This window comes from Ursus americanus, chromosome 18, assembly GCF_024610735.1.
Source record: "Ursus americanus isolate L20-20 chromosome 18, mUrsAme1.1.p, whole genome shotgun sequence".
NCBI classification, from domain to species: domain Eukaryota; kingdom Metazoa; phylum Chordata; class Mammalia; order Carnivora; family Ursidae; genus Ursus; species Ursus americanus.
Genome location: NC_142144.1, coordinates 5,066,624 through 5,091,147, shown reverse-complemented (window position 1 = coordinate 5,091,147; position 24,524 = coordinate 5,066,624). Strand labels below are relative to the sequence as shown.

Genomic DNA, 24,524 nt, shown 5'->3' with positions numbered 1-24,524 from the left:
TAATTTTCATGAAGCTCAGTTCATCCATTTTTTTCTTTTGTTGCGTGTGCTTTTGGTGTCTTTTAAGAAACCATCGCCAAATCCAAGGTCATGCAGATTTTCTCTTGCATTTTGCTCTGTGAGTTTTGTAGTTTGGGCTCTTAAATTTAGGTCTTCAATCCATTGTGAGTTGATTTTTGGATATGGTGTGAGGTAAAGGTCCAAATGAATTCTTTCACATGTGGAGAACCAGTTTTCCCAGAACCATTTGTTGAAGAGACTGTCTCTTCCCCATCAGATGGTCTTGGCATCCTTGTTAAAACTCAGTTGACCGTGGATTGCCTGGGTGGCTCAGCCGGTGAGGCATCTGACTCTTGGTTTCAGCTCAGGTCATGATCTCAGGGTCCTGAAATCGAGTTACATGTCAGGCTTGTGCTCAGCGAGGAGTCTGCTTCTTCCTCTCCCTCTGCTCCTCCTACTCTCCCCCTTCATGAATAAATAGGAAAATCTTTAAAAAAAAAAAAACAAAAACACCCTCAAGTGACCATAGATGTGAGGGTTTCTTTCTGGGCTCTCAATTCTACTCCATTGGTCTGTGTGTGACCCTTACCGCAGTGTTACCTGCTTTGATTATTGGGCTTTGTGGTTAAGTTCTGAAATCAAGAAATGTGAGTCCTCCAACTTGTTCTCCTTTTTCAAGATTGTTTTGGCTATTCCATGTCCCTGGAAATTCCATATGAATTTTAGGACAGAAAAAGGATGGATTTTTCCATTTCTACAAAAATACCATTGAGATTTTGACAGGGATTACATTGAATCAGTAGATTGCTTTGGGTAGTATTATCATCTTTTTTAAAGATTTTATTTTCAAGTAATCTCTACACCCAACATGGGGCTCGAACCCACAACCCCCAGATCAAGAGGCGTGAGTTCCACTGACTTGAGCCAGCCGGGCGCCCCCAGCTAGTATTGTCATCTTAACGATACTGAAGTCTTACTATCCATGAACACCCGGTCTGTCCATTTCTTTCGATCTCCTTCCATCTCGGCAATGTCGCATAGCAGTCAGTGTGTGAGTCTCACCCACTTCCTTGGCTAAAGCTATTCCTACGTATTTTCTTCTTTTCATACTGTTATACCTAAATTACTGCTGTCTTTATTTCCTTTCCAGATCCTTCACTGCTATTGTACAGAAACACAACTGCTGCCTGTATATTGCTTTTGTGCCCTACAACTTTGCTGAATGCATTAATGGTGCTAACAGTGTGTGTGTGTGTGTGTGTGTGTGTGTGTGTGCGTGCACGTGTGTGTGGTTTCTTGAGCGTTCTCTACATATAAGATCATGTCATCTGCAAGCAGATGGTTTTACTTCTTCCTTTCCAATGTGGGTGCTTTCGGCTTCTTGCTCTTGCCTAACCGCTCTGGCTGCACCTGCCCCACAATGTGGAGAAGTGGCAAAAGCATCACCCTTTCTTGTCCCCGTGCCCTGCAGCACCTGAGCTTGACCTGGGCCTGGACCCTACTAGTTCTACCTGATCCTGGGTTTGGGCAGGAGATTAAGGTGTGTGCGTCTCTGCTACGGACACGGGGGAAAGGGGGGGATGCCAGTCAGTTAGCCAGCCGTGTGGGCTTGTGGTTGTTTAAACCCACACCCAAGTGCCTGAGTGGGGGGTGGCAGACAGCGCCGATCCCAGCTGTGGAGTGAGGTCGGACTTTGGACAGCGCCCCAAAGCCTTCACACTTGAAAGGCTTGAGTCACTGATGGCGGACGGCCAGGCAGCCTGACCCGCTGTTCTAGAGCGGTGGCACTGTGGGCTCCTCTCCTCCCAGGGGCATGTCTTAGAAGAAACCCTTAACCATATTAATATGATATATTGTATAACCCACACGCACAAAAAAATAAAGTTTAAAGAGTGGGATAACATAAATAGTATTTTTTTTTAAGTATGCCCCAGCCCAGCGTGGAGCCCAACATGGGGCTTGAACTCACGACCCTGGGATCGAGACCTGAGCTGAAATCAGGAGTCAGACACTTAACTGACTGAGTCACTCAGGCGCCCCTGCCCCAATAAATAGTATTATTAAAAAGCACTTTGCATTTAATTTTTTTTACAGCTCATACAAATATATGTGGGCTCTCTGAAACAGTATTAATATTTTAATAAGAAATATAATAAAATACTTCATCTTTTCAAAATCTTGGCTTAATACTTTTATAGAGTTATTCCAAACAATTCAGTTCATTTCAACACTCGGCCTTAATATTCTTTTTTTTTTTTTAAGATTTTATTTATTTATTTGACAGAGATAGAGACAGCCAGCGAGAGAGGGAACACAAGCAGGGAGCGTGGGAGAGGAAGAAGCAGGCTCCTAGCAGAGGAGCCTGATGTGGGGCTCGATCCCATAACGCCGGGATCACGCCCTGAGCCGAAGGCAGACGCTTAACCGCTGTGCCACCCAGGCGCCCCTCGGCCTTAATATTCTTGACAGCTGGGAAAGACACTTCATTAGGACACGTAGGTCTAAGAGGAAGAACATCCTTGCTAAGACCAGCAAACCATGGCACAGTTTTTTTTTTTTTTTTGTCAATTCCATCTACAATTACATGAAAGTTTATGGTTACCTCTGGCTTAACTTTGGTGGGTTTTTTTTAACTCTGCATTATGCAGAATTAAGAACATACTCAGAATCAGATGGAGAAGTGTAACAAAGCTCCGTCTGACCCAGTGCCCAGCCCTGCGGTCAACCTGCAGCCATTCACTCCCTCATTCCCATGATGTTCCTTTTTTTTTTTTTTAAGTAGGCTCATGCCCAACGTGGGGCTTGAACTCACGAACCTGACCTGAGATTGAGAGCTGCATGCTCTAGCACTGAGCCAGCCAGATGACCCCCACCACGTTATCCTACGACAAACCCCAACCCTCGTATCATTTCACCGGCAAATAATTCTATCTGCAGCCCTCCAAAATCAGGACCCTTTTAAAAACACGCACAGTCTCACACCTGAAAATAAGAATTCCTTACTATCATCCGACACCCAGTGTGTTCAGATTCCCTGTTATCTCACCAGTATCAGAAATTGTCCAAGACGATGGTGACGAGGATTAATCATTTTGGTTTTACTTATGTGTAATGTGGTAAAGTATACATAACTGACTGGTAGGGTTTTAAGGGTCTCTTAGTCTGGAGGGTCCCCCTTCATCTCCCTCCCTCCCCAGCGCAGCCCCACCGCAGCCCCACTTCTGTGTGAGTGTGTCTGGGCTGCAGAACAGAATACCACATTTGCTGACCGTCCTGGGGTCCGCCATCAAGGCTCAGCAGGGTTGGTTTCAGGCAAGGTCTCCCTTCCTGGCTCCAGCCTTCCCGCTGTGTCCCACCCTCTGACCTCCTGTAACCTTGATCTCCTCCTCCCAGCCCCCATCTCCAAATACAGTCATGTTGGGAGGTGAGGGCTTCTATTTATGAGTTTGGGGGTCACAGTTCAATCCATAACACGACCCCCCCCCTCCACTTTGCAATTTGTTGGAGAGACATGGCCGTTTGTCCTGAGAGTTTCCCACGGTTGCAGGGAGCTGACTGCACCCTCTGGGTAGACTTTAGTACGGGCCTTTGTGCTCTGCTTTTCCTGTAAATTAAGAGTTGGATCTAGAGGCTTCCGTGAGGCTCCAGTTTGGAGGGTGTGTGTGTGTGTGTGTGTGTGTGTGTGTGTGTGTGTGTGAGCGTGTGTGTGAGTGCGTGTAAGACAATTTGGGAGAAGAAGGTGTTTTATTGTCTCAAGAGACCGATGTCCGGGAGTCTCTCTAAGATGGGCAGAAGCCGATGCCGAGTACCTGGTTTTGACTCAAGAAAGGTTCATTTTCCACAACGTCTACTAATTGTCCTGACAAACTAAAAAGGGATATTTTTATGTCATTAACAAGTAGATCAAAAATCCATTTAAATTCTGTGTTTGGAAGATTTTTATTTTTTTTAAGATTTTAGTTATTTATTTGAGAGAAAGAGAGAGTGAAAAAGAGCACAAGAGTAGGGTGAGGAGGGGAGGGAGAAGCAGACTCCCCACTGAGCAGGGAGCCTGATGCGGGACTTGATCCCCGGACTCTGACACCATGACCCGAGCCGAAGGCAGATGCTTAACCGACTGAGCCACCCAGATGCCCCTGTTTGGAAGATTTTTAAACAGATTAGAAAACTCTGTTTCCAAGTTATTTAAATTTGCAGATAGAAGAGCTCTTCTATGTGACCCAATCATGTAATGCTAGAAATATTCCAAACGTCCTTTTTTCATAATGCCCTCTCTGTAGCAAAAATTTGTCAAAAAGTAACTTTTGTGCCATTCTCTGGTGAATTGGCCCTTCCTCCACTAAGTGCAGATAGTGTGTGGGTGTGTGTGTGTTTCTTAGGACAGATCTGTTGGGAGCACGTTACCGAGAGCTACTTGTCATCGCTGAGAAGGCCAATAAATTTGAAACATGCGACTTTTTGTAAAAGAAAAACGCAAAATTCACGTTTAAGTTCAAGTAGTCCATGTATATTCTTTGCCTTGAGATAACCAATGATCTCTTCTTTTTTTTTTTTTTTTAAGATTTTATTTATTTATTTGACAGAGAGAGAGACAGCCAGCGAGAGAGGGAACACAAGCAGGGGGAGTGGGAGAGGAAGAAGCAGGCTCATAGTGGAGGAGCCTGATGTGGGGCTCGATCCCATCACGCTGGGATCACGCTCTGAGCCGAAGGCAGACGCTTAACTGCTGTGCCACCCAGGCGCCCCCCAATGATCTCTTCTATAGGGCAAACATTTTTATGACCATTCCCTTCCTTATTGAAAAACACTGGAAGATTCTACTATTTATACTATACTTTGGGGGCACCAGGCTGGCTCAGTCAGTAAAGCATGAAGCTGTTCGTCTCAGGGTGACGAGTTCAAGCCCCACATCAGGGGTACAGTTTCCTTAAAAAAAATAAGGGGGCGCCTGGCTGGCGGAGTCCGTTGAGTATCTTGATCTGAGCTCAGGTCTTGATCTCAGGGTTGTGAGTTCAAGCCCCACGTTGGGGCTACTTAAAAATAACTAACTAAATAAAAATAAAATAAACTGTATGTTGTGTACTCCTGGCTTCATTTCTTCCCCAGGAGTGATACACTGAGTGATTTTTATTTTGCTATCTCAATAACCACATCCCAGGATCCTTGCTTTGCTCCAGTCCAAAGCAGCTGGTCTGTCCATAATTATTCTCCCACAGTTGGGTTTGTTTTTTCCATGAATCATTGTTTTTATTAAATGACTCACTTTACTGCTGAGACCGTAGATTCCCCAGTTCGTCTTTGCTTTGGAGACTCACAAAAATTAAGAAGTAGTGCTTTGGTCTTTCATTAGATCTGCAGAATCTGGCAGATGCCATAAAGCCAAGACCCGCTGAAAACACCTGTCGCCCCCACCTGCCCGTGTGCGTGCTGGGCTGCCTCCTCTGTCCCGGGATGTGCGCTTAGCCACCCTTTCCGCCCGGACCTCCAATAATATTTGCTGATGAAGAAAAAACATTACAAAAAGAAGAAGAAGAAGGAGCAGAAGGAGAAGAAAGAGAAGAAGGAGAAGGAGAAGAAGGGGGGGAGGAGTACATTTTACTTCTTTGCCAAGTTGTTTTTATTTTTGTTACAGTTCTCACTACAGACAGTGTTACCACAGGAAGAACAGAGATTTCCCAAAGGTACTTACGTTTCTGCTTTTGCTATTAAGAAACCTCAAAAAAAAAAAAAGCCTTCAAAACATTTATCATGGAGTTTAAAGAAATTTGGGAGGAAGTCATAGATGATGACACAGCTTTAAACGTTCTTGGGAAAACTGTAGAGGTTTGTCTGCACATTTGATTTTGACATGTTTTGCAACTTGGGATGGCTGAATATTGTATAACCTGACATGTTCAAGGCCAATCTACACCCAGGCTCAGGTCCTCCATTTAAAGAGACTGGCTGGGGCGTCCGGCTGGTTCACTCGGTGGAGCCTGTGACTCTTAATCTCGGGGTCGTGAGTTCAAGCCCCCAATCAGGGCTCTGTGCTGGGCGTGGAGCCTGCTTGGGATTCTCTCTCTCTGCCCCTCCTCCCCTTTAAAAAAAAAAAAAGAGAGAGAGAGGGAAAGAGACTGGCTGAAAACCCACATCTCAGTCTCTGGATGAATTAGAGCCCTGGGACTGGGAGAAGGGTCGGCTCTGACATTGTCTTACTGGAGCTCTACTTCCAACACTACTGTCACCCTGAGCTGGTCTTGGCTTTTTCTTAGGTGGCTTCATTGTTCTTTTACAGCTTTATTAAGGTAAAAACTGACGGATGGTAAACCACTTGTTTAAAGCGCACGGTTTGATGTGTTTTGACGTACGTACGCAGCCAGGAAATCATCACGTCGACACATCTCCACCACCACAAGTTCCCTTGGGCCCCTTTGTCACCCTCCTTCCCCCCCTCCCCCAGCCCCAGGCACCCGCTGATCTGTCACGGTAGATCCCTTCACATTTTCTAGAATTTTATATAAATTGACCCCCATGTCATGTGCTCTTTGACCTCTTCCATTCAGCCTGCTGCTTTTGAGATTCAGAAGGGTTGAGTGTATCAGCAATTCCTGGACTCTCGGCCCTTCCTCCATCTTCAAAGAGCATCCCTCCAGCGGCCCTCCCGCCTCCCTCTTCTGAGGACTTGTGATTATGATGGACCCGCCCAGATGACCCAGGACGATCTCCCGACGTCAAGACCTTTGCCTTCATCCTCTGATCTGCAAAGCCGAGTAAGGGAACGATCAGAGGTTCCGGGGGTTAGGACAGGGACATCTTTAGGGAGCCGTTACTCTGTCTGTTAAAGTTACGAGGAACATCTGTGTCGAGTACTTGTGTGGCCGTACACTTGAGTTTATCTAGGGGGAGGGTACTTAGGCCATAGGTAAGTGTAGGGTTAACGTTTTAAGAAACTGCTAAAATGATTTCCAAAGTGGTTGTGCCATTTCACATTCCTGCCAGCAGTGTGTGAGAGGTCCTGGGGCTCGATGTCCTTGGGATGGCAGGTTGTTTTTTGTTGTTTTTTTAAAAGTAATTTGAGGGGCGCCTGGGTGGCTCAGTTTGTTGGGTGTCTGCCTTCAGCTCAGGTCATGATCTCAGGGTCCTGGGATCGAGCCCCACGTCGGGCTCTCTGCTCAGCGGGGAGTCTGCTTCTCCCTCTCCCTCTGCCCACCCCCCCGCTCTCTCGAGCATGCTCTCTCAAATAAACAAATAAAATCTTTTTAAAAAATAGATGTACTGATACCCAGTGGAAGTTTGCCACCCATCAGCTATACCACATGCAAATGGTAATTTTTTTAGTTATTTTATTTTATTTTATTTTATTTTATTTTATTTTATTTTATTTATTTGTCAGAGAGACAGAGCACAAGGAGGGGGAGCGGCAGGTAGAGGAGAAGCAGGCTCCCTGCTGAGCAAGGAGCCCAGTGTGGGGCTCGATCCCAGGGCCCTGGGAGCATGACCGGAGCCAAAGGCAGCCGCTTAAGCGACTGAGCTCCTCAGGAGTCCTGTTTTTTAAACAAAGGGAAGAATTCCCCCACATAGGAAATGAAACTCTTAGGACTCAACCCCCGTGCTTTTGTGTATTCTGCGACAACATTAAGGGCCCAAATACCTTCGACTTCACTTTCTCCTGAAGTTTTTTACACCGTGAGCGGATTTCAGAATGACTTTTCCCCAAGCCCAGGTACGATGGGTCCTTATTGTTCTCTGACCTGGGACACAGCGTTTTCTTCCCTGCTGCGGTCTATTAATGTGCTTTCCCAGCAGTTGGTTCTTCACCCGTCTGAAGGCGATCGTTACACACTCTGCGACGTATTTTGCCAACTTCTGATTGCAAAAGACTTGAGATTATCAAATGCTGGAGCAGGAGCGGGGAAACCGCAGCCTCTGGTCTAAATCTGGCCCACTGCCTATTTTTTTTTTTTAAAGATTTTATTTATTTATTTAACAGAGATAGAGACAGCCAGCGAGAGAGGGAACACAAGCAGGGGGAGTGGGAGAGGAAGAAGCAGGCTCATAGCAGAGGAGCCTGATGTGGGGCTCGAACCCAGAACGCTGGGATAACGCCCTGAGCCGAAGGCAGATGTTTAACCGCTGTGCCACCCAGGCGCCCCTGCCTATTTTTGTAAGTAAAGTTCTTTCGGAGCCCGGCCACCCTCATAGGTTGATTATTTATTGTCTGTAGTGTTTGCGTGCTGTAATAGCAGAGTGAAGCACCTGCCATGAGTCCACACGACCCTCCAAGTCTAAAATATTTACTATCTGGCCCTTTTTTTGGCCAATCCCTAACAGCCAGAGTCATTTGGCCTTTTGTAAAAAGGAATCTCCAACTTATATTGCAAGGAATACTTCCCTGCTAACTAGTAGGTAAGTACATACGTAAACTGCTTATCTGCTAGTCAATCTTCCAGCAATAACCACCTTCAAATCATATTCTTGGCGTGCCTGCCTGGCTCAGTCAGCAGAGCATGCGACTCTTAATCTTGGGGTTGTGGGTTCAGGCCCCACATTGGGTGTAGAGATTACTTAAAAATAAAATCTTTTTTTTTTTTTTTTTTTGAGAGAGAGAGGGTGGAGAGGGGGAGAGGGAGAGAGAGAATCTTAAGCAGTCTCCACACCCTGCACAGAGCCCCAGGCAGGGCTCAGTCTCACAATACTGACAACATGAACTGAGCTGAAATGAAGAGTCAAACGCTTAACCAACTGAGCCACCCAGGCGCCCCCAAAATAAAATCTTTTAAAAAATCATATTTTTTATAAGATTTATTTATTTATTTGAGAGAGAGAGAGTTGAGGGTGGGGAAGGAAAAAAATCATATTCTTAAACCAGAAGTAAAGGGGGGGAAAAAAGATCTCTGGGAGCAAGAAATCACTGTCACGGGGCGCCTGGGTGGCGCAGTCGTTAAGCATCTGCCTTCGGCTCAGGGCGTGATCCCAGCGTTCTGGGATCGAGCCCCACATCAGGCTCCTCCGCTAGGAGCCTGCTTCTTCCTCTCCCACTCCCCCTGCTTGTGTTCCCTCTCTCGCTGGCTGTCTCTCTCTGCCAAATAAACAAATAAAATCTTAAAAAAAAAAAAAGAAATCACTGTCACAAAGATCTTATGCTAAATTATAGTATCTTTTTATTTATTTGTTTATTCGTAAAGATTTTATTTATTTATTTATTTGACAGAGAGAGAGAGAGCACAAGCAGGCATAGCGGCAGAAGAGGCAGAGGGAGAAGCAGACTCCCTGCTGAGCACGGAGCCAGACTCGGGGCCTGATCCCAGGACCCCAAGATCATGACCTGAGCTGAAGGCAGATGCTAAACCGACTGAGCCACCCAGGCGCCCCTATAATAGCTTTTAAAAATACAATTAATAGGGGCACTTGGGTGGCTCAGTCGGTTAAGTGTCTGCCCTGGCTCAGGTCATGATCCCAGAGTCCCAGGATCGAACCCCTCATGGGGCTCCCTGCTCAGCAGGGAGTCTGCTTCTCCCTCTGCCCCTCACCCGGCTCATGTTCTCTCTCAAATAAATAAAAACTTCAAAAAATAAATAAAAGTACAATTCATAATAAACTAACTTGGTTTCCTAGCCCAAAGCATTTTATCAGCCACACTGATGGGGACAGGGGTGGAGACGGTCGGGTTGCAGAAAACCATTATTTGAGACAGACTATGGCTACAGGTCTGGCAGCCCGATAGGAAGGTAATAGTAATCCAAAAAATAAGACAGAATTCTATTAAAGCACAGGATGATAATAAATATTAATAATGGTGTTAAGCAATCAGGAAAAGATTATGTCCAAGATTCTCTATTTAAAGACATTTTTAAAAAATAAGATTGCTAAAAACACACAAAAACATCGGGGCGCCTGGTTGGTTGGCTCGGTTGGTTAAGCATCTGACTCTTGATCTCTGCTCAGGTCTTGCGGAACCCACCTAAAAACAAAACCGAACAAAACAACTTTGGAATTTAAAGGGCTCTTTTCGGTGATCTGGAAAGCTAATTTATGGGCAAGAATTAGTATTATCCTTATGACGTTGTTTTGAAATGGCCTGTCAGATTCACAAACCGTGTTGTAACTTATTACCACTTAACTGGTCAGGGTGGATAGAGCTCCTGGGATTAAAAACCTTCACATTTTATAATATTTCTCATTCATTACTGTCAATGATCTTCTTACTGGACCCATTTTGAGAAGGCAAATACTGATATTTTAGCTTCTATTGGGATCACACCAAACGCACTACGGCATAGAGACCATCGTTCTTTGCCAGAGCCCGTCCCTGGGTGCCATCTTGGGGAGGGCGTCGGTGTAGCCTAATGACTGGAAGTAGAGGACCCGTTGTCAGTTGCTTCAGTTCGAACCCTAGCTATGTCATTTACTCGCTGGGCTAACAGCTCGACTCGTCTAGCTCCATGCCCTCCTTTCTGAAGTGGGAGTGATAATAGTATCTACTTTATAGGATTATTGCAAGGATTTAACGAACTAATGCACGCAAAGCACTTGCCAAGTGCCTGGATGCACACGGAGAGGATTAGCTGCTTGCGTGGTTGGTACTAGTTACCATTACTAATACTGCAGCACGCATGCCCCCTGCTGGTTCTGAAGAACACAGTGAACTTTCTATTCAGCAGCTTGGCCTAAGTAAAAATTCTGTCATTTTTGGGTAATCCTCTACGGACAGAATAATCTTGTGTGTTTTTACCACCCCAGATCAACGTTAACGATCTGGAATGCTCTTAATGACCTGATTTGGCAGTATTTTCAAGGGGACTCTAAGGCAGAGCGCAGTTCAGGTCGCCTTCCAGGGCTCCCCTTTATATGCATAAGCCTCATTGTTTCCATGGGGTCCCTTGGAGATTCCATCATGAAAGTGACCGACTTAGGGGACTTCGCCTCTCAGTACCATCAGCTCTGCTACCCTTGTTCAACAGCAGAGGGTAGTCTCGCAGGGATTTTCACTAGACAGAACAGCGAGCTTCAGCTTATTAATAAATATAATCAAGAGGCATCACACGTAGGGTCTACCATCATCTTTTCCTGTGGCTTTATCTCTGCTAACATGGAACTTGCCCAATTTTCTGGCTGCTGCTGTGGCTATTCTTGCCCGTGCCTGTCTTAATCACGCAGCAAGCACACTGCGAGTCATGGAGAACTTCCAGGAGGCCTGTAGAAAACCTCCTCTCAGAAAGTCAGTCCAGGCTCCCCTGGGCCTCAGGCGTGTCACAGATAAAAATCTTGAGGCAGAAAAACATTTGGTTTTTTTGTAGTGATGGATTTCTGGCGAGTCTTTCGCATAACTTCTTCAACAACTTCGGGACAATCTTTGCAGATAAGCTCACTCCCACAGATGCTCTTTCTTCTTCTAGAAGAATTACGTCTGGGGCAGGGTATATTTGCCCACGGGTCACAGAGCTTCTGCTAGAAGCTGAGAGCAGGTTTCTGCTGGTCACGTTTCTCCTGGATCCTGCGCCCTTGGGCCCCTGTCTTCAATTCCCCATCCCGCGACCCCGCCCCCCCTGCTCCCGAGGCGGGTGTGTAGGCTGAGAGGCTCGCTGTCAGCAATCAGGTTTCTGATGCGTCTCTTCCAGTTTCCTTGCTCGTGAACCTGTGTGTGCAAATTCTTCTGCCGCAGACACTCCACCTCTTCGGTCAGATTCAATTTCCTGCAACTGCTCCTGACGGGTCGTGTGCATCTGCTGGAGCAGAAGCCTCCGATCCTGGCTTCCGAACCCGTAATGGGGTCCCCCTGGGGACCGTGCTGGATGTCCTGTGTACACGACGACACCTTGCGTCATCGCCATCTCCTCCACCAGACGTCCCACCGGCATCTCCGCGGGTCCTTCGCAGGCCAGCGGCCACATCCCGCCTCGCCTGCGGCCCCGGCCCTCCCAGCCCCTCAGGCCTCGCTGCGTGACCTGCCCCCAGACCCCTGGGGCCCGGGGCTCGCCCCACGCCGCCCTACCGCTAGCACCCAGAAGCGAGAGCCGCCACCTGACGCTAGCGGACCCCACGGGTCGCAGCCTCCCAGACGTAGCTTGGCAAACCCCACTCCCCGCAGAACCTCAGCCAATCGAGGCTTGCCGCCGGACGAGAGGCGGGGATTCCGTCCAATCGTGTCCCTCCGACGATGGGGGCTCGCCCAATCGCAGAGTGAAGCAGCCAATAACGCCTCCAGGAGAAACAAGTAAGGCGGGGGAAAGGGAAGGGGTGTGGCCACAAGGCCCCGCCTTCCACTCTGCGAAGCAGAGGTTGTGCGCCTGCGTGAGGGAGCCTGGGGCAATAAGGATGGGGTGGTACCTAAGGTCGGGGTCCATTCCTCATCCATTCTTTGCGTGAATCTTTTAAAACTGCCTGTGCACACTGAGAGACCTAGTTTATTTATTTATTTTTATTTTTTAGAGAGTTGGGAGGGGCAGAGGGAGAGAGAATCCCAAGCAGTCTCCCCGCCCTGGGGCTGGATCTCAGCACCCCGAGGCCATGCATGACCTGAGCCAAAATCAGAGCCTCCCAGGCCCCAGGGGGAGCTAGTTTAATTAAAACTAAACTTAACCACCCTGATCCACTACCCAAGCACTCACTGCACGTGACACCTTCTATTTGTTTTTTCTAAAAAGGAAAAAAACACGGCACATTAAATTGTACTAATATGTATTATACAGATCGATCCTCAGCCGAGCGAAGGCGCCAGGGTCAATCTGTGACACATATTAGTGAAGTTTAATATCTGATTTTTTTTTTAAAGAATAAAGATAAGCATAAATAGAAGGATTATATTTATTCCCCTTGCACCCCCAGGGACCAGCTTGCATCCTCCCCAGAGTACTAGCACCTCACTTCAGAAACTCTGCCTTAGAACAGTTTTTGTTGTCTGTAAAGAGGTAGGAAGGGGGCAAATGTGTACTTAGACGCTGGAAACAGACCACCTGGGTTGGAGCGCTGTGTCCGCCAGGTCCCTGCTGAGTGATCTCAGCTAAGTCACAAGCTCTCAGGGCAACTTCCTTATCTTTAAAATAAGGGTATTAGCAGTTATCTCGTAGGGGTTTTTGTGAGGATCAAATGAGTTAATATGGAAGTGCTTAGAACAACGCGCAACCTAAGTCAGCACTTAATCAACGACAATGATGTTGAGTGGGTGGGTGTAGTCTCAGAGCAGGCAGGGGCTCCCTAGTGTCGTCTGTCCTTACTTCTTTTGGATTTCAGGCTTTGAGTTGAAAAGATCAGGTTTCACATTGATTCAGCAAGCATGAGCCTTTCACCTCATAAAATTTACTAAAACTTCCTGAGCCTCAGGGGCACCTGGGTGGCTCAGTCAGTTAAGCATCTGATGTAGACTCAGGTTATGATCTGGGAGTCTTGGGATCGAGCCCCCAGTAGGGCTCCTAGCTCAGCGGGGAGTCAGCTTGTCCCTCTCCCTCCGCCTCTTCCCCCAGCTTGTGCACTCTCTTGCACTGTCTCTTACATAAATAAATGAATATTTGAGAGAGCCCAAACTGGGGGTGGGGGGGTGGGGGAGGAGTGGCAGAGGAAGAAGATCTCAGGACCCTGAGATCATGACCTGAACGCAATCAGGAGCTTAACTGACGGAGCCACCCAGGTGCCCCTACATAGTCATTTCTATTATTATTGTACTATTATTATTGTTTTGTGAGGACATTTTAAATGTGTTCACACACTGCTGCTCGATGAGATTGTAAACCCTTCCTGGGCTCTGTGTCTTTTCTGGGCCCTCCCGCAGCCCTGTGCCTCACGTTCACAGAGCCCAGTTCTTCCAGCAGTACCTGTGGAATGACAAGAATGGTAAGTATCTATAGGTAGGTGCAAAAGCTGTTTTCTACTTCATTGAATTCTCATCCCACCTCTTTCTATTTTTTTAAAAATTTATTTACTTATTTTTTAAGTAAGCTCTACACCCAGCATTGGGGCTTGAACTCACAATCCAGAGACCAAGAAGACTTGGAGACCAAGAGTTGCATGCTTATCCAACTGGGCCAGCCAGGTCCCCCCTCTTTTCTCTTTTTTTATGGATTCCTTTGTTCATCCATTCACTCATTGATTTAGCAATCATCTATTGAGCTCCTACTCTGTGCCGGGCGCTGTATGAGACTCAGAGATACAACTCTGAACATGCAAACACCATCCCAGTCCAGGGGGGATCTTACAGTCTAATGGGGCGAGTAAGACAAGCCAACACTGTTACGGGTATAAAACACTGCTCCATGAGCTTCATGAATGTTCTATCTGTCTTGTGAGCCATGGCATCCCTGGTCCTGGTGCTGACCAAGCAAGAGAGGTAAGAAGACTGGTGCTCCGGCAGTCTGGAGGTGGGCACCCACGGGGAAGGGCTCTTAAAGGAAGTGACATCCAAGCTGAGGCCAGAGGGTTGAGTAGGATTCACTCAGGCAAAGGAGCTTGTGTGGGCAAGGGGGGCGTTTATTCCAGGCAGAGAGAACAGGTACCAAGTCTGGAGCGGAGAGAAAGCTATAACTCTGGAAGGTGAGGAGGCAGAGAGAAGGCTGGAGAGGTCAGCAGGGGCCAGAGTACATTCTGGAACGCCAAGGCACATGGCCGAAGGCATTCATGAGCACCTGGCAAGACTGGCAGCTGGTCTTTCACTGGTTAAATCCTCCCTAAAAGGGATACAAATAGCAGATGAGTGATTCAGCTCAGCCTCTCGGGGGCGGGACAGGGGATGAACACCTGGGAAAAGCCACTGCTTGCCACGCTGGAGGAACTTCTGCAGGTGTGGACCCTGACCTGTGGGGACACAGCTCAGGGAAGCCCAACCCACTCATTATTCTTGTTGCATTTTAATTTCCACACCTGGGTCCCACTGACATGTTCTCCCCTCCCCCAGCTATTGTTTGTGTCAGGTGCCCCACTGGGATGATGAAAATGTGTACACCCAGCCCTGGTGAGAAGGGACTCGCCGTGATCACTGCCCATCATTCTTGTGTGTTTTTTTTTTTTAAGATTTTATTTATTTATTTGACAGAGATAGAGACAGCCAGCGAGAGAGGGAACACAAGCAGGGGGAGTGGGAGAGGAAGAAGCAGGCTCATAGCAGAAGAGCCTGATGTGGGGCTCGATCCCATAACACCAGGATCACGCCCTGAGCCGAAGGCAGACGCTTAACCGCTGTGCCACCCAGGCGCCCCACTGCCCATCATTCTTAATACACCTTTCTTTAGACCAGACTTGCCATCGATCAGCCACTAAGCACACTGGCCCAGGCCAAGGGCACAGTGTGTGTCAACATTCAGTGTGCTGGCTGGGAAGTAAACAATAGATTCATCGAAGCAGTCTAGTTATTCAAACTTCCTTACAAAATGTCCTTAAACTTTCCTTTAATTATTTTCCTTTTTCCTTTTTTTATCCCCTTGATCTAACTTATGACCAAAGATTTTACTGTCAAACAGATTCAGTGTGGCACAGTGGGTACGAGTATTAACTTCGAGGAGCGCCTGGGTGGCTCAGTCAGTTAAGCATCTGAGTCTTGACTTCAGCTCGGGTCATGATCTCAGGGTCTCGAGTTCAAGCCCTGTGCTGGACGTGGAGCCTGTTTGAGATTCTCTCTCTCTCTCTCCCTCTGCCCCTCCCCCTGTGTGTTCTCTCTCTCTTAAAACCAAAAAAAGAGTATAAGCTTTGAAATGAGACAAAACTAGGTTTGCCTCCTAAATCTGGTCATCACTAGCTGTCAGGGCTCTTATCTTCTCTGAAGCCTTGCTCTTCTGATCTGTAAAATGGGAACATTAAGATTCAATAAGACAATGCAGGTCAAACGTTGAGCACATTGCTTGGCGTGGTAGGAAGAAGCCATTATTCAAGATTCAAAAAATGTTTATTGAGCTCCTACTCTGAGTCATGTGCTCCATAAATAACTCAAAGTGAGCCTGCTTCTTCTGGGTGGGTTTATCTGTTCTGCTTTTAAATTACCATGAAGGAAACAAGCAGAAGCGGGTAGTTTTCAAAGTGTGGTCTGCAGACTCCTGGGGGGTTATTGAGGCCTTCTCAGGGACCCGCATGGGTCCAAACTATTTTCATGGTTTTGCCTCTTTCCCTGTGTGGACTGATGGTGCAAAAACAGAGGTCGGTGAGACAGCGGGCGCCTCAGGGTGCATCGAGGCAGTCGCTCCCAGCTGTACGAGTAGTCATTACCTTCTTCAATTGCCATGTTCTTGCAGAAAAAAATAGAAACCAGTTCTATTCTAGAGTGTCCTTGATGAAGCAGTAAAAATCATTTTATTAACTCTCAACCCTTGAGGACATACCTTTAGAGGATTTTGTCCGACGAGATGGGAAGTACCCAAAGGGCACTTTTCTGCCACATACCAAAGTACAGTGATTGTCTCCAAGAAAAGCGCTTGGAGGATTGAGCTGCCAATTGAAGTAGCTGCTTTTTTCGGGGACCACCATTTTTATCTGACCAACTATGGTTATTCAGACGAGACTGCAAGACAGACCTTTTTTTTTTTTCTGAAAGTGAATAAAGGGAGCCTGTCTCTTCAAGGAAAGCAACTGCCAGGATTTGTTGCCAATGATGCAGTTTGAAATCTCAAGCGAAAGTTAGACTTCTTGGAAAACTTGTGTCAGCCATTGTGAGCTTGACAGTTTCCTAGTTAGTTTCTATGAGCTTTGGTAGTGATATTAACACAGGTGATTTTGAAGTATAATTGTTTGTCAGCATTTGGGAGATCTGCATGCATCAGTGAATCAATATTTTCCAAACGACCGAAGCGTGATGTTACAGAATGAGTAAAGGATCCGGGTGAAAGGGAAAGATAGACCAATGGATTTCGAGAGCACGGAGTAAGGAAAGTTCATTGTTATGGTTTCCGCTTCAACATTGCCACTAAGAAAGGAAAACTTGGCAAGTTTTGGTGCACTGTCAAAAAATAATATCCACGCAGGTCTGAAAAGGCTACTGAAATAACCCTCCCTTCTCCAACAGCATCCCTATGTCAGGCCCCATATTCTTCATTATAGTTCAATCAAGACAGCATATCACAAGAGATTGAATTCAGAAGCAGCTAGGAGAATCCAGCTGTTTTCCATTAAGCCAGACATAAAACAGATTTATAAAAAAAAAATTTTTTAATGCCAGTTTCCTTGGTAAGAAAAAAAAAAGATGTTTTGGGAAATTGAATTATTTTCCTAAAACCATAGTATTTATGTTACTATGTAAGGGAATAAATAATAAATATTTAAAATGTTTCTCAGTGTTAAGTTCTAATATGGTAAATAGAGATGGTTATAATCCACATAAACAAAATCTCTTTAGGGTTGTGTTAAGAATGAAAAGGAATTCTAATACCAAGAAAGTTTGGAAGCGCTGACTGAGAGGGTTTACTACGTGCTATCAGCTGTTCAGAGCGTTTCATGGATACTGTCATCTGAGCCTCGCACCAAGCCCATGTGACAGCTTGTGTGAACTGCCACTCCACTGTCTTGAACTGCCACCCAGGAGTCCAAAGCCACCTCCCTTCAAGCCCTAAGCCTCTGGTTTTCAAAATGGGCTCATCTTTCCCTCAGGGTGAAATCGCTCCCAGGAGCTCCTATTCATTTCTCGGACCTGCCATCCCCTGGACCACCCTCCAGCCTGTCAGCCTTGCTGGCCCCAAAGCTAACCCAGGGGGCTCCTCAGATGCCACTGGGGGAAGAGCCCCTGGCTTTAAATCCCCCATCTCACCGTGGGCTCAGACGAGTGAGCTTTTTAGAAGTGGACGGAAAATTGCTCGTCATCCTTACATTTAAGTATCACCTGGAAGTTTGGAAATCTGAATGATACACGTGTGAACAAACGATGGTACCGTAACTGACCAAGAGCCCCGAAAAAGTGCCGTTTCAAATTAGATTATCGTGTGTTGTGGTAAAATACACGTAACGTAAAATTTACCGTTTTAACTGCTTTTAAAGTATGCAATTCAGGGGGCAGTTAGTACCTTCACAGTGTTGTACAACCATCGCCTCTGTTTGTTTCCAGATCTGTTTCATCCCCGCAGAGGGAAACCCCCTGTCCATTGAGCACTCACTCCCCTCCCCCCAGCCCTGGGCAAACACGAATCTGCTTTTCTCTCTGTGGATTTGCCTGTTCCGGGGAGTTTCATATAAATGGATCATACAATATGTGGCCTTTGTGTCTGGCTTCTTTCTCTCGGTATAATGTTTTCAAGATCCATTCATGTTGTAGTGAGGGCCACTCCATTCCTTTTAGTGGCTAAATAGTATTTCAGGGTGGATGTCCCACGTTTTGTTTATCCACTCATCAGTAGATGGACATTTGCATTATTTTTGCCTTTCGGCTGTTGTGAATAGGGCTGCTGTAAGCATCAGGTATCCATTGTAATTGAACATCTCTTTCCAATTCTTTCAGGTATGCCTGCTAGTGGAATTGCTGGGTCATAGGATGATTCTATGATTAGCTTTATGAGGACCCTCCAGACTGTTTTCTACAGCAGCCACACCGTTTTAAGTTCCCGCCAGTGCCGCAGGAGTGCTCCGGTATCTCTCCGTCCCTGCGACACTTGTTACTGTCCGTCTTTTAGATTCTAGCCATCCTGGCGGGTATGCATTTGCATCTCGTGGTGCTTTTGGTTTGCATTTTCCAGGTAGCTAATGCCACCGAGCATCTTTTCATGGGCTGGGTGATCATTTGTGTATCTTTGGAGAAAGCTGTTGTTCAAGTCCTTTGCCCATTTCTTTAGTTTGTGGTTGAGTTGAAAGTGTTTTTGATACATTCTGGAGGTTAGACCCTTATCAGGTATCTGGTTGACAAATCCTTCTCCCATTCGGTCGGTTGTCTTCTCTCTTTCTTGATACAGCTCACTGGAAAGGTGGACCTCGATTCAGGAGTCCTGCCCTGGGTACAGAAAGGGAGCAGGTGGGATGTCTGGCTGGTATTTGCCGTCCCTGTCTTTTACTTGGCAGCCTCTGGGGATAGCTGGCTCTTCCTTTCTTTCCTTTGCCTTCTCGAACTGCACCCCTCAATAATTTTTTTGCTGCTTTTTCTCAGCTGAAGTTGCAGAGTTTTCAATCTTACCCTCAATCTTCTTTTATCCCCAGTCTTGGCTGTTTTCCTCTCCTCCTCCTCCGTGTCTCTCCCTCGGTGGGAAAAGGTGGGCAGATTTTTTTTTTTAAGATTTTATTTATTTATTTGAGAGAGAGAGAGAGAGAGGACACAGAGGGAGAGGGAGAAGGAGACCCCCTGCTGAGCAGAGAGCCTGATGCGGGACTTGATACCAGGACCCCTGAGACCACCTCAGGAGCCAAAGGCAGATGCTCAACAGACTGAGCCACCCAGGTGCCCACGGGGGCAGATCTGTAAGAATCTAGTGTGATGTGGAGAGGAGGTGGCAGGGCTCTCATCCCGCACTCTCCTTGTCATCCAGCCCCTTGGAGGAGACTGTCTTTCGTCTCTGTGTGTTGGGTGCTGAGACTCAGACGCTGCCCACTGTGGAGTGAGTCCCCACGGCTGTGCTGGGCCCCCTGCTGTGCGCTCAGACCCACAGGTAGTATTTTTAGCTCAAGGCTCCCATCCCTACTGGAATGCACATTCCCTGGGTTGGGGCCACTTTTTCAATGGCCACCGGCCAGCTTGTGGGCCCCTCCCAGTGCCCAGACACTCCCATCTCCAGGCCTTTGTTCAAGCTGGCCCCTCCATCTGGAATGTTCATGGCCAGTCTCCCCTGATTAAACTCCTCTCTTCCTTCAAAGTCTGGCATCAAAAACACCTGCACCAAGAAGGCACCCCCAGTCTCCCCAGCTGGAATCCATTTCTCCCTCTCCCCGGACTTTATTCTGCAACCCCCCCCACCACCAGTTAAGATGACTGAAATAGGGACTCACGCTGTCTCTCATCAGTACGTTGCACTTTGGAGAACAGGTGCAGTGAATATGAAAGCAGGCCCTTCCAGGAATCCTGAAACACATGGTCACTCCACAAGTTGCAGGCCTCACATTCCTGGATCATATCGCAGGCTAGCTGTGGGCCTGTCACCCCGTGTCCTCCTGCAGGACTGGGGTGCGAGGAAGCCCCAGATCAGGCCAGAACCAGGCCCTGATTATTCGGATCCACCTCAGGCCAGTGCCTGGTAGGTGGTGAGAGCCAGAGAGGATCAGTTTTTTCTTATTGCAGTTTTGTTTTGTTTTTAATGCCCCTTAATTTGGGAGCTTCTTGAGTGCAGGGATCATGGATTTCTCTTCTGGCCGTTTCTCCGTGCTCCGACTGGCCTGGCCCACAGGGCTCAGTAAGCCTTCTGTGCAGTTGGATGGAATGTCGTCATTAGACAGGCTGCGTGGGGGTTTGGCTAAGGCACCGGGTGGGGGAAAGCAGGAGGTCCTGAGAACCTGAAAGCTTATCGACAAATAGTCCGCCAGGCAACCTTTCGCTCCCTGTGCACTTCCACTGCTCCTGCCCTCGATGGGGTTTATTTCCCTTCCTCCTGGAGTCCGAGCTAGCCCTGTGACTCATGCTGACCAACAGACTGCCGCAGAAGTGACACCTCAAAGAGGCCTGCTTCTGCGTCCACTCCTTGGGAATCCAGCCGCCCCGCCTCTCTCTAGGAGAGAGACCGCATGAGAATCCTAGAGGGTGATGACACTTCATGGAGGAAGGGACAGGGTGGCAGCATGACTGACACCCATCATCACCGTGGAGCAGAAGAACCATCTCCAAACCCACCAAATGATGAGGAATAACAAGTTGTTTTAAGCCAGTGGATTTTGGGGGCTGTTTCTTACGCAGCAGGGGATGACTGAGCAGGGGCGCCATTCTCTGATGTGCCTGAGAACAGGAAGAAAAGCCGTGGTAACAGATGTGCACTCGGGGCCTGCTAGGTGCCAGCTTGTGCTGAGAGCCAGTGCACATCATCTCATTCCGTTTTCACAACAAACCTCCTCCCCGATTTTCAGAGGCTCAGAGAGTTAGAGTCACTTGTCTAAAGACGCACAGGAAATGAGGATAGAGCCAAAATCCAGGTCAGGTCGGTCTGACTCCAAATCCTGCCCTCTTTGCCATGGCTCCGTGCTGGGGGCCAGCCCGGGGCAAGGGCACAGACCCAGTGCCCGCTTCTGGGTCTATCCGGGCCGGGCCCCACCGAGGCGATGAGCGGAGGTGAGCTTGGCTGGGCCTCTGTGTATTGGAAAGCCAATGTTGGTACGCATGCCTACCTTGTGGACAACACTCAGGCTCCCAGTGGCTGGAGGGAGGCTTGCCTTGAAGCCAGGCAGGGTCCCCGTGAGAGGCCCCTGGGGCTGCCGCCGGACACCGTGCCTGGGCCAGCACTTGAATGGCACCAAAAAGACTGGATGAGCAAAAGGCCTCGACTAACCACAGTGATACGACAAGCATCTGGCAAACAAGCAGTGGCAGATGCCTGCCTGATGCCTGAAGCCCCATTTTACTGATCTGTAAAATGGGGATAAGAATAGACCTTAACTCCCAAGATCCTGGTGAAGAGGCTGTGATATACAGAAAGTGGGTGCTGGCACCCCAGGCCCCCAGCGAGTGTACGTTCTCTCTCCTACCCTTTCTCTTTCCACTCTGCCGCCAGCTCCCTGTGTGAACCTGGGCTTGTCACTAAGCCTGTCTACGTTTTAGTTTCCCCATCTGGAAGTGTCCAATAAATGGAATTGTCCCTGACAAAGGGGTGAAAGAAGGCCGGCAAAGCCTTAGACTCTCCAGGCAGTGGGGGGGTTCACGGAAGCTCTTCTGGCTTCCCTGGGAGGCCAGGACCAGACACGACACCAGCAGAGGTCGGATTCGCTCTCTGAGTCTCAATTTCTCTCTGCCTTAAATTTTTTCTTCTTTCATCCAGTAACCTCTCCTGAAGCACCTACTGTGTGCTGCAGATTGTATGCCAGGTGCTGGGGAATTCAAACTGAATAATTCAGTGACTGTGTTTGGACGAGCTCTGAGTCCTGTAGGGCGCACGGGTATGTATAAAAATGACAACCACTAGCAAGATGGGGACTATCATCGAGGGAATGGGGGTTAGAGAAGAAGAAGCCAGAACACAGGGAAGAGAAAGAAGAGAGAGAGCATGAAAGGAGATAGCTTTCCAGAGGAGTTCAAAAGCCACCACCACCACCACCACCACGGACAAGAATGTGACCTCGGCAGGGTTTTGCACATTCCACAAGAAATTGATGCAAAGGAGAGCCAAATCTAGCCATCCTGAGGTTCAACGAAGAAAATCATGGATAAAGAAATACATTTATAAGTATCATGCAAAAATACTAAATTGCAATATAACAAAACTCAGTGATCACATTTTGGGCAAAATAAAATTATAAATACATAAAATCTGCATTAGGTCTGTAGGGATGGATGAAATTCCCCTTCTGCTCAGTTTGGGGGTCTGAAGAGTTTCTCCACCCACACGCAGAGTTGCCAAGTTTCCTGAGATTTAAAAGGAAAAAAAAAATAACACAAATGAAATAAACTGTTGTTCATTGGTTCATGCCAACTCTCCCCGGCTTTGCGCCGCTTGGTCCACTCCTTCCTTCCTTTCAGTAGTCCCACTCTGGACGGTTGCTGTTTATAGTAACTTGGATGACATGAGAAATGTCTCCTTGAATGTCCCCCTCTACACAGCGGGCAATCTCTTGGGGCTAAGTGACCCCAGAAGCCCTGATCCAGCCCTCACGCTCCACTTCCTCCTTCTTTCTTCCTCCCTCTGGTGTCTCTGGGTTTTTAGTTCTGGGAAAGCTCGGACAGCACCTTCAGAGTCCAGGGGGGACATCCGTCCACAGCCAGCCCCCACCTGCCTGCACATCCTAGCTTTGCTTTCCCCTGGGAAAGGCTCAGACTTCAGAGCAGGGCACTGCTGAATTCAAACCCTTGCCCTACCACCCAAGCCAAGTTTGTGACCTTATCTAAAGTCACCTAACTTCTGACCTCAGTGTCCTTATCCAGAAAGTGGGTGCAATAAACAATACTGCCTCCCAAGTATTAAGTTATTTCTTGTAAAGTGCTTAACAGCACGGCTGGCCCAGGAAAGGTGCTCAAGGAAACAGCACCTACCACTGTCGTTGTTGTCACCCCAGGGAAGTGCAGAAAGGAAAGTGTTTCCTGAACCCTGGAAGGGATTTGGATGCAGCCGGATCCTTGGGTTTGGCAGGAGTGAAGTCATCTGCAGCCAGCGAACTCCTGGAACCTAGCAGCCCTCCTGTCCCCAGAGGGCGACACTCCCCTTCCAGACCTGCCAATGGAGCAGAGCACTGGCTGACTTGACTTTTACCCCCTTTGTGGTCTTTTAATATATCCTCCCCTCTCTTCCCAGAGCACTCTTAAGACCTAAGCTTTTCATTTTCTGTTCTCTCTTGTCAGGTAATTAAAAAAAGATAATCCCCTGATTCTTCGTGAGTTTCTACTACCAGCCTAGAAGAGCCACTCATTCCTCCTTTCAACAAACCAACCAATATTTACAGAGTGCCTGCTGCGTGCCGGGCACTGGGCTCTGTGGTAACCTCTAAACTGATCCGTTAGGCTGAATTGGGTCGACCTTCCTCCCAGGTCTTGCTGTGTGGCCTTGGGCAAGTTACTTAACCTCTCAGAGTCTCCATTTCTCACCTGTGAATTGGAAAAATAACATCTGCCCCAGGGCTGGGATTAAATGAGACAAACTACTCCAAACCCAGGCAAACAGAGTATGGCCTGTGGCTGTTGTTCAAAGTCCGGTGAACAAGTATCAGAGACAAGGGCGGATGATTTGGATTCCAGGTCCCAGCTACATTTCTTTTTGTTTTTTTGCTTTTGCAGATTGTTTTTCTAATTGCCAATATTTTGAAACTAAAAAGCGAGAATTCTCCTTGGCTCTCCAGACTTCAGACTGCAGAGGTAACCAAGAGCGGAGTGTATTCTCCCAGACCTTTTGTTTTGCATTCACATAAATACACAAACACCAAAGATGATTGGTTTATTATTTTTCATTTTACAAAAACGGATGAAGTATCTATATTGTGCAACAACCTTGCTTTCGAGTTAACAATGTATTGTTTCTGTTTCCTCTCCGTGTGTACATCACATAACAAAATCCGGGCTCACTGTCTGTCAGGAGGCGCTGCAGTTCTGGAAGGGGAGGGGGCGGGGATCCGGGCTCGCGCCCCCTCCCTTCCCAAACCTCCTGCCGTCTGGGCCTCACCGCCCCAGGCCCTCTCTAGCCCAGCCCCCCCTTCTTCCGGACCACTCATCCCCTGTCTCGCCCCAACCCCCTCCCCGGGGCCTCCTCCTTTTCCCCTTCCCAAGGACCCCTTCCCCTTCTCTCCCTGGGCCCCTTTTCCGGGCCCCAGTCCCAAGTTCCGCCCGCTGCCCAGACCCCCTTCTCCCGGCTCCCTCCCCTAGTCTCCCCAGCCCCAGTTCCAGCCTTTTCCCAACCCCCTCGGCCCCCTTCCCCTCCCCGGAACCCCAGCCTCCCTTCTCTCTACCTTTTCCCTTGGGTCTCCCTGGGACCTCAGCCCCCTTTCTCCGGTGCCGCTCCCTCCTCCCCCGCTGTCTCCCAGGGACCCCAGCCCCCACT

General features: G+C 47.9%; 1 protein-coding gene across 4 annotated transcripts; it reads left to right on the top strand.

Annotated features, from left to right (window-relative positions):
* Positions 1-499: 499 nt before the first annotated feature.
* On the top strand, positions 500-23,900 carry LOC123775685 (uncharacterized). 4 transcript variants are annotated; one of them, XR_015727269.1, is made up of 5 exons: positions 500-5,681; positions 6,543-6,749; positions 11,642-12,193; positions 13,745-13,806; positions 23,768-23,900. XR_015727269.1 is itself a non-coding variant. In XM_045771114.2 (5 exons), the coding sequence occupies exons 3-5, from the start codon at positions 11,745-11,747 to the stop codon at positions 18,409-18,411; spliced, it is 543 nt and encodes a 180-aa protein (XP_045627070.2). In that variant the 5' UTR covers positions 500-5,681; positions 6,543-6,749; positions 11,642-11,744; the 3' UTR covers positions 18,412-22,858. The 4 variants fall into 4 exon arrangements, 1 of the variants encoding a protein (XP_045627070.2); XR_006775135.2 differs by lacking the exon at positions 23,768-23,900 and adding an exon at positions 17,288-18,360; XR_015727270.1 differs by lacking the exon at positions 23,768-23,900 and adding an exon at positions 17,288-18,360 and having other exon boundaries at positions 11,598-12,193.
* The last annotated feature ends 624 nt before the right edge of the window (positions 23,901-24,524 follow it).

Excerpts from the sequence above, each read along its gene's own strand:
- LOC123775685 (XM_045771114.2), top strand. The coding sequence starts at position 11,745 with ATGGGGTCCCCCTGGGGACCGTGCTGGATGTCCTGTGTACACGACGAC. Across the intron at positions 12,194-13,744 it reads AACGCCTCCAGGAGAAACAA|CCCTGTGCCTCACGTTCACA; the intron begins GTAAGGCGGGGG and ends GCCCTCCCGCAG. Across the intron at positions 13,807-18,379 it reads CCTGTGGAATGACAAGAATG|GTATGCCTGCTAGTGGAATT; the intron begins GTAAGTATCTAT and ends CAATTCTTTCAG.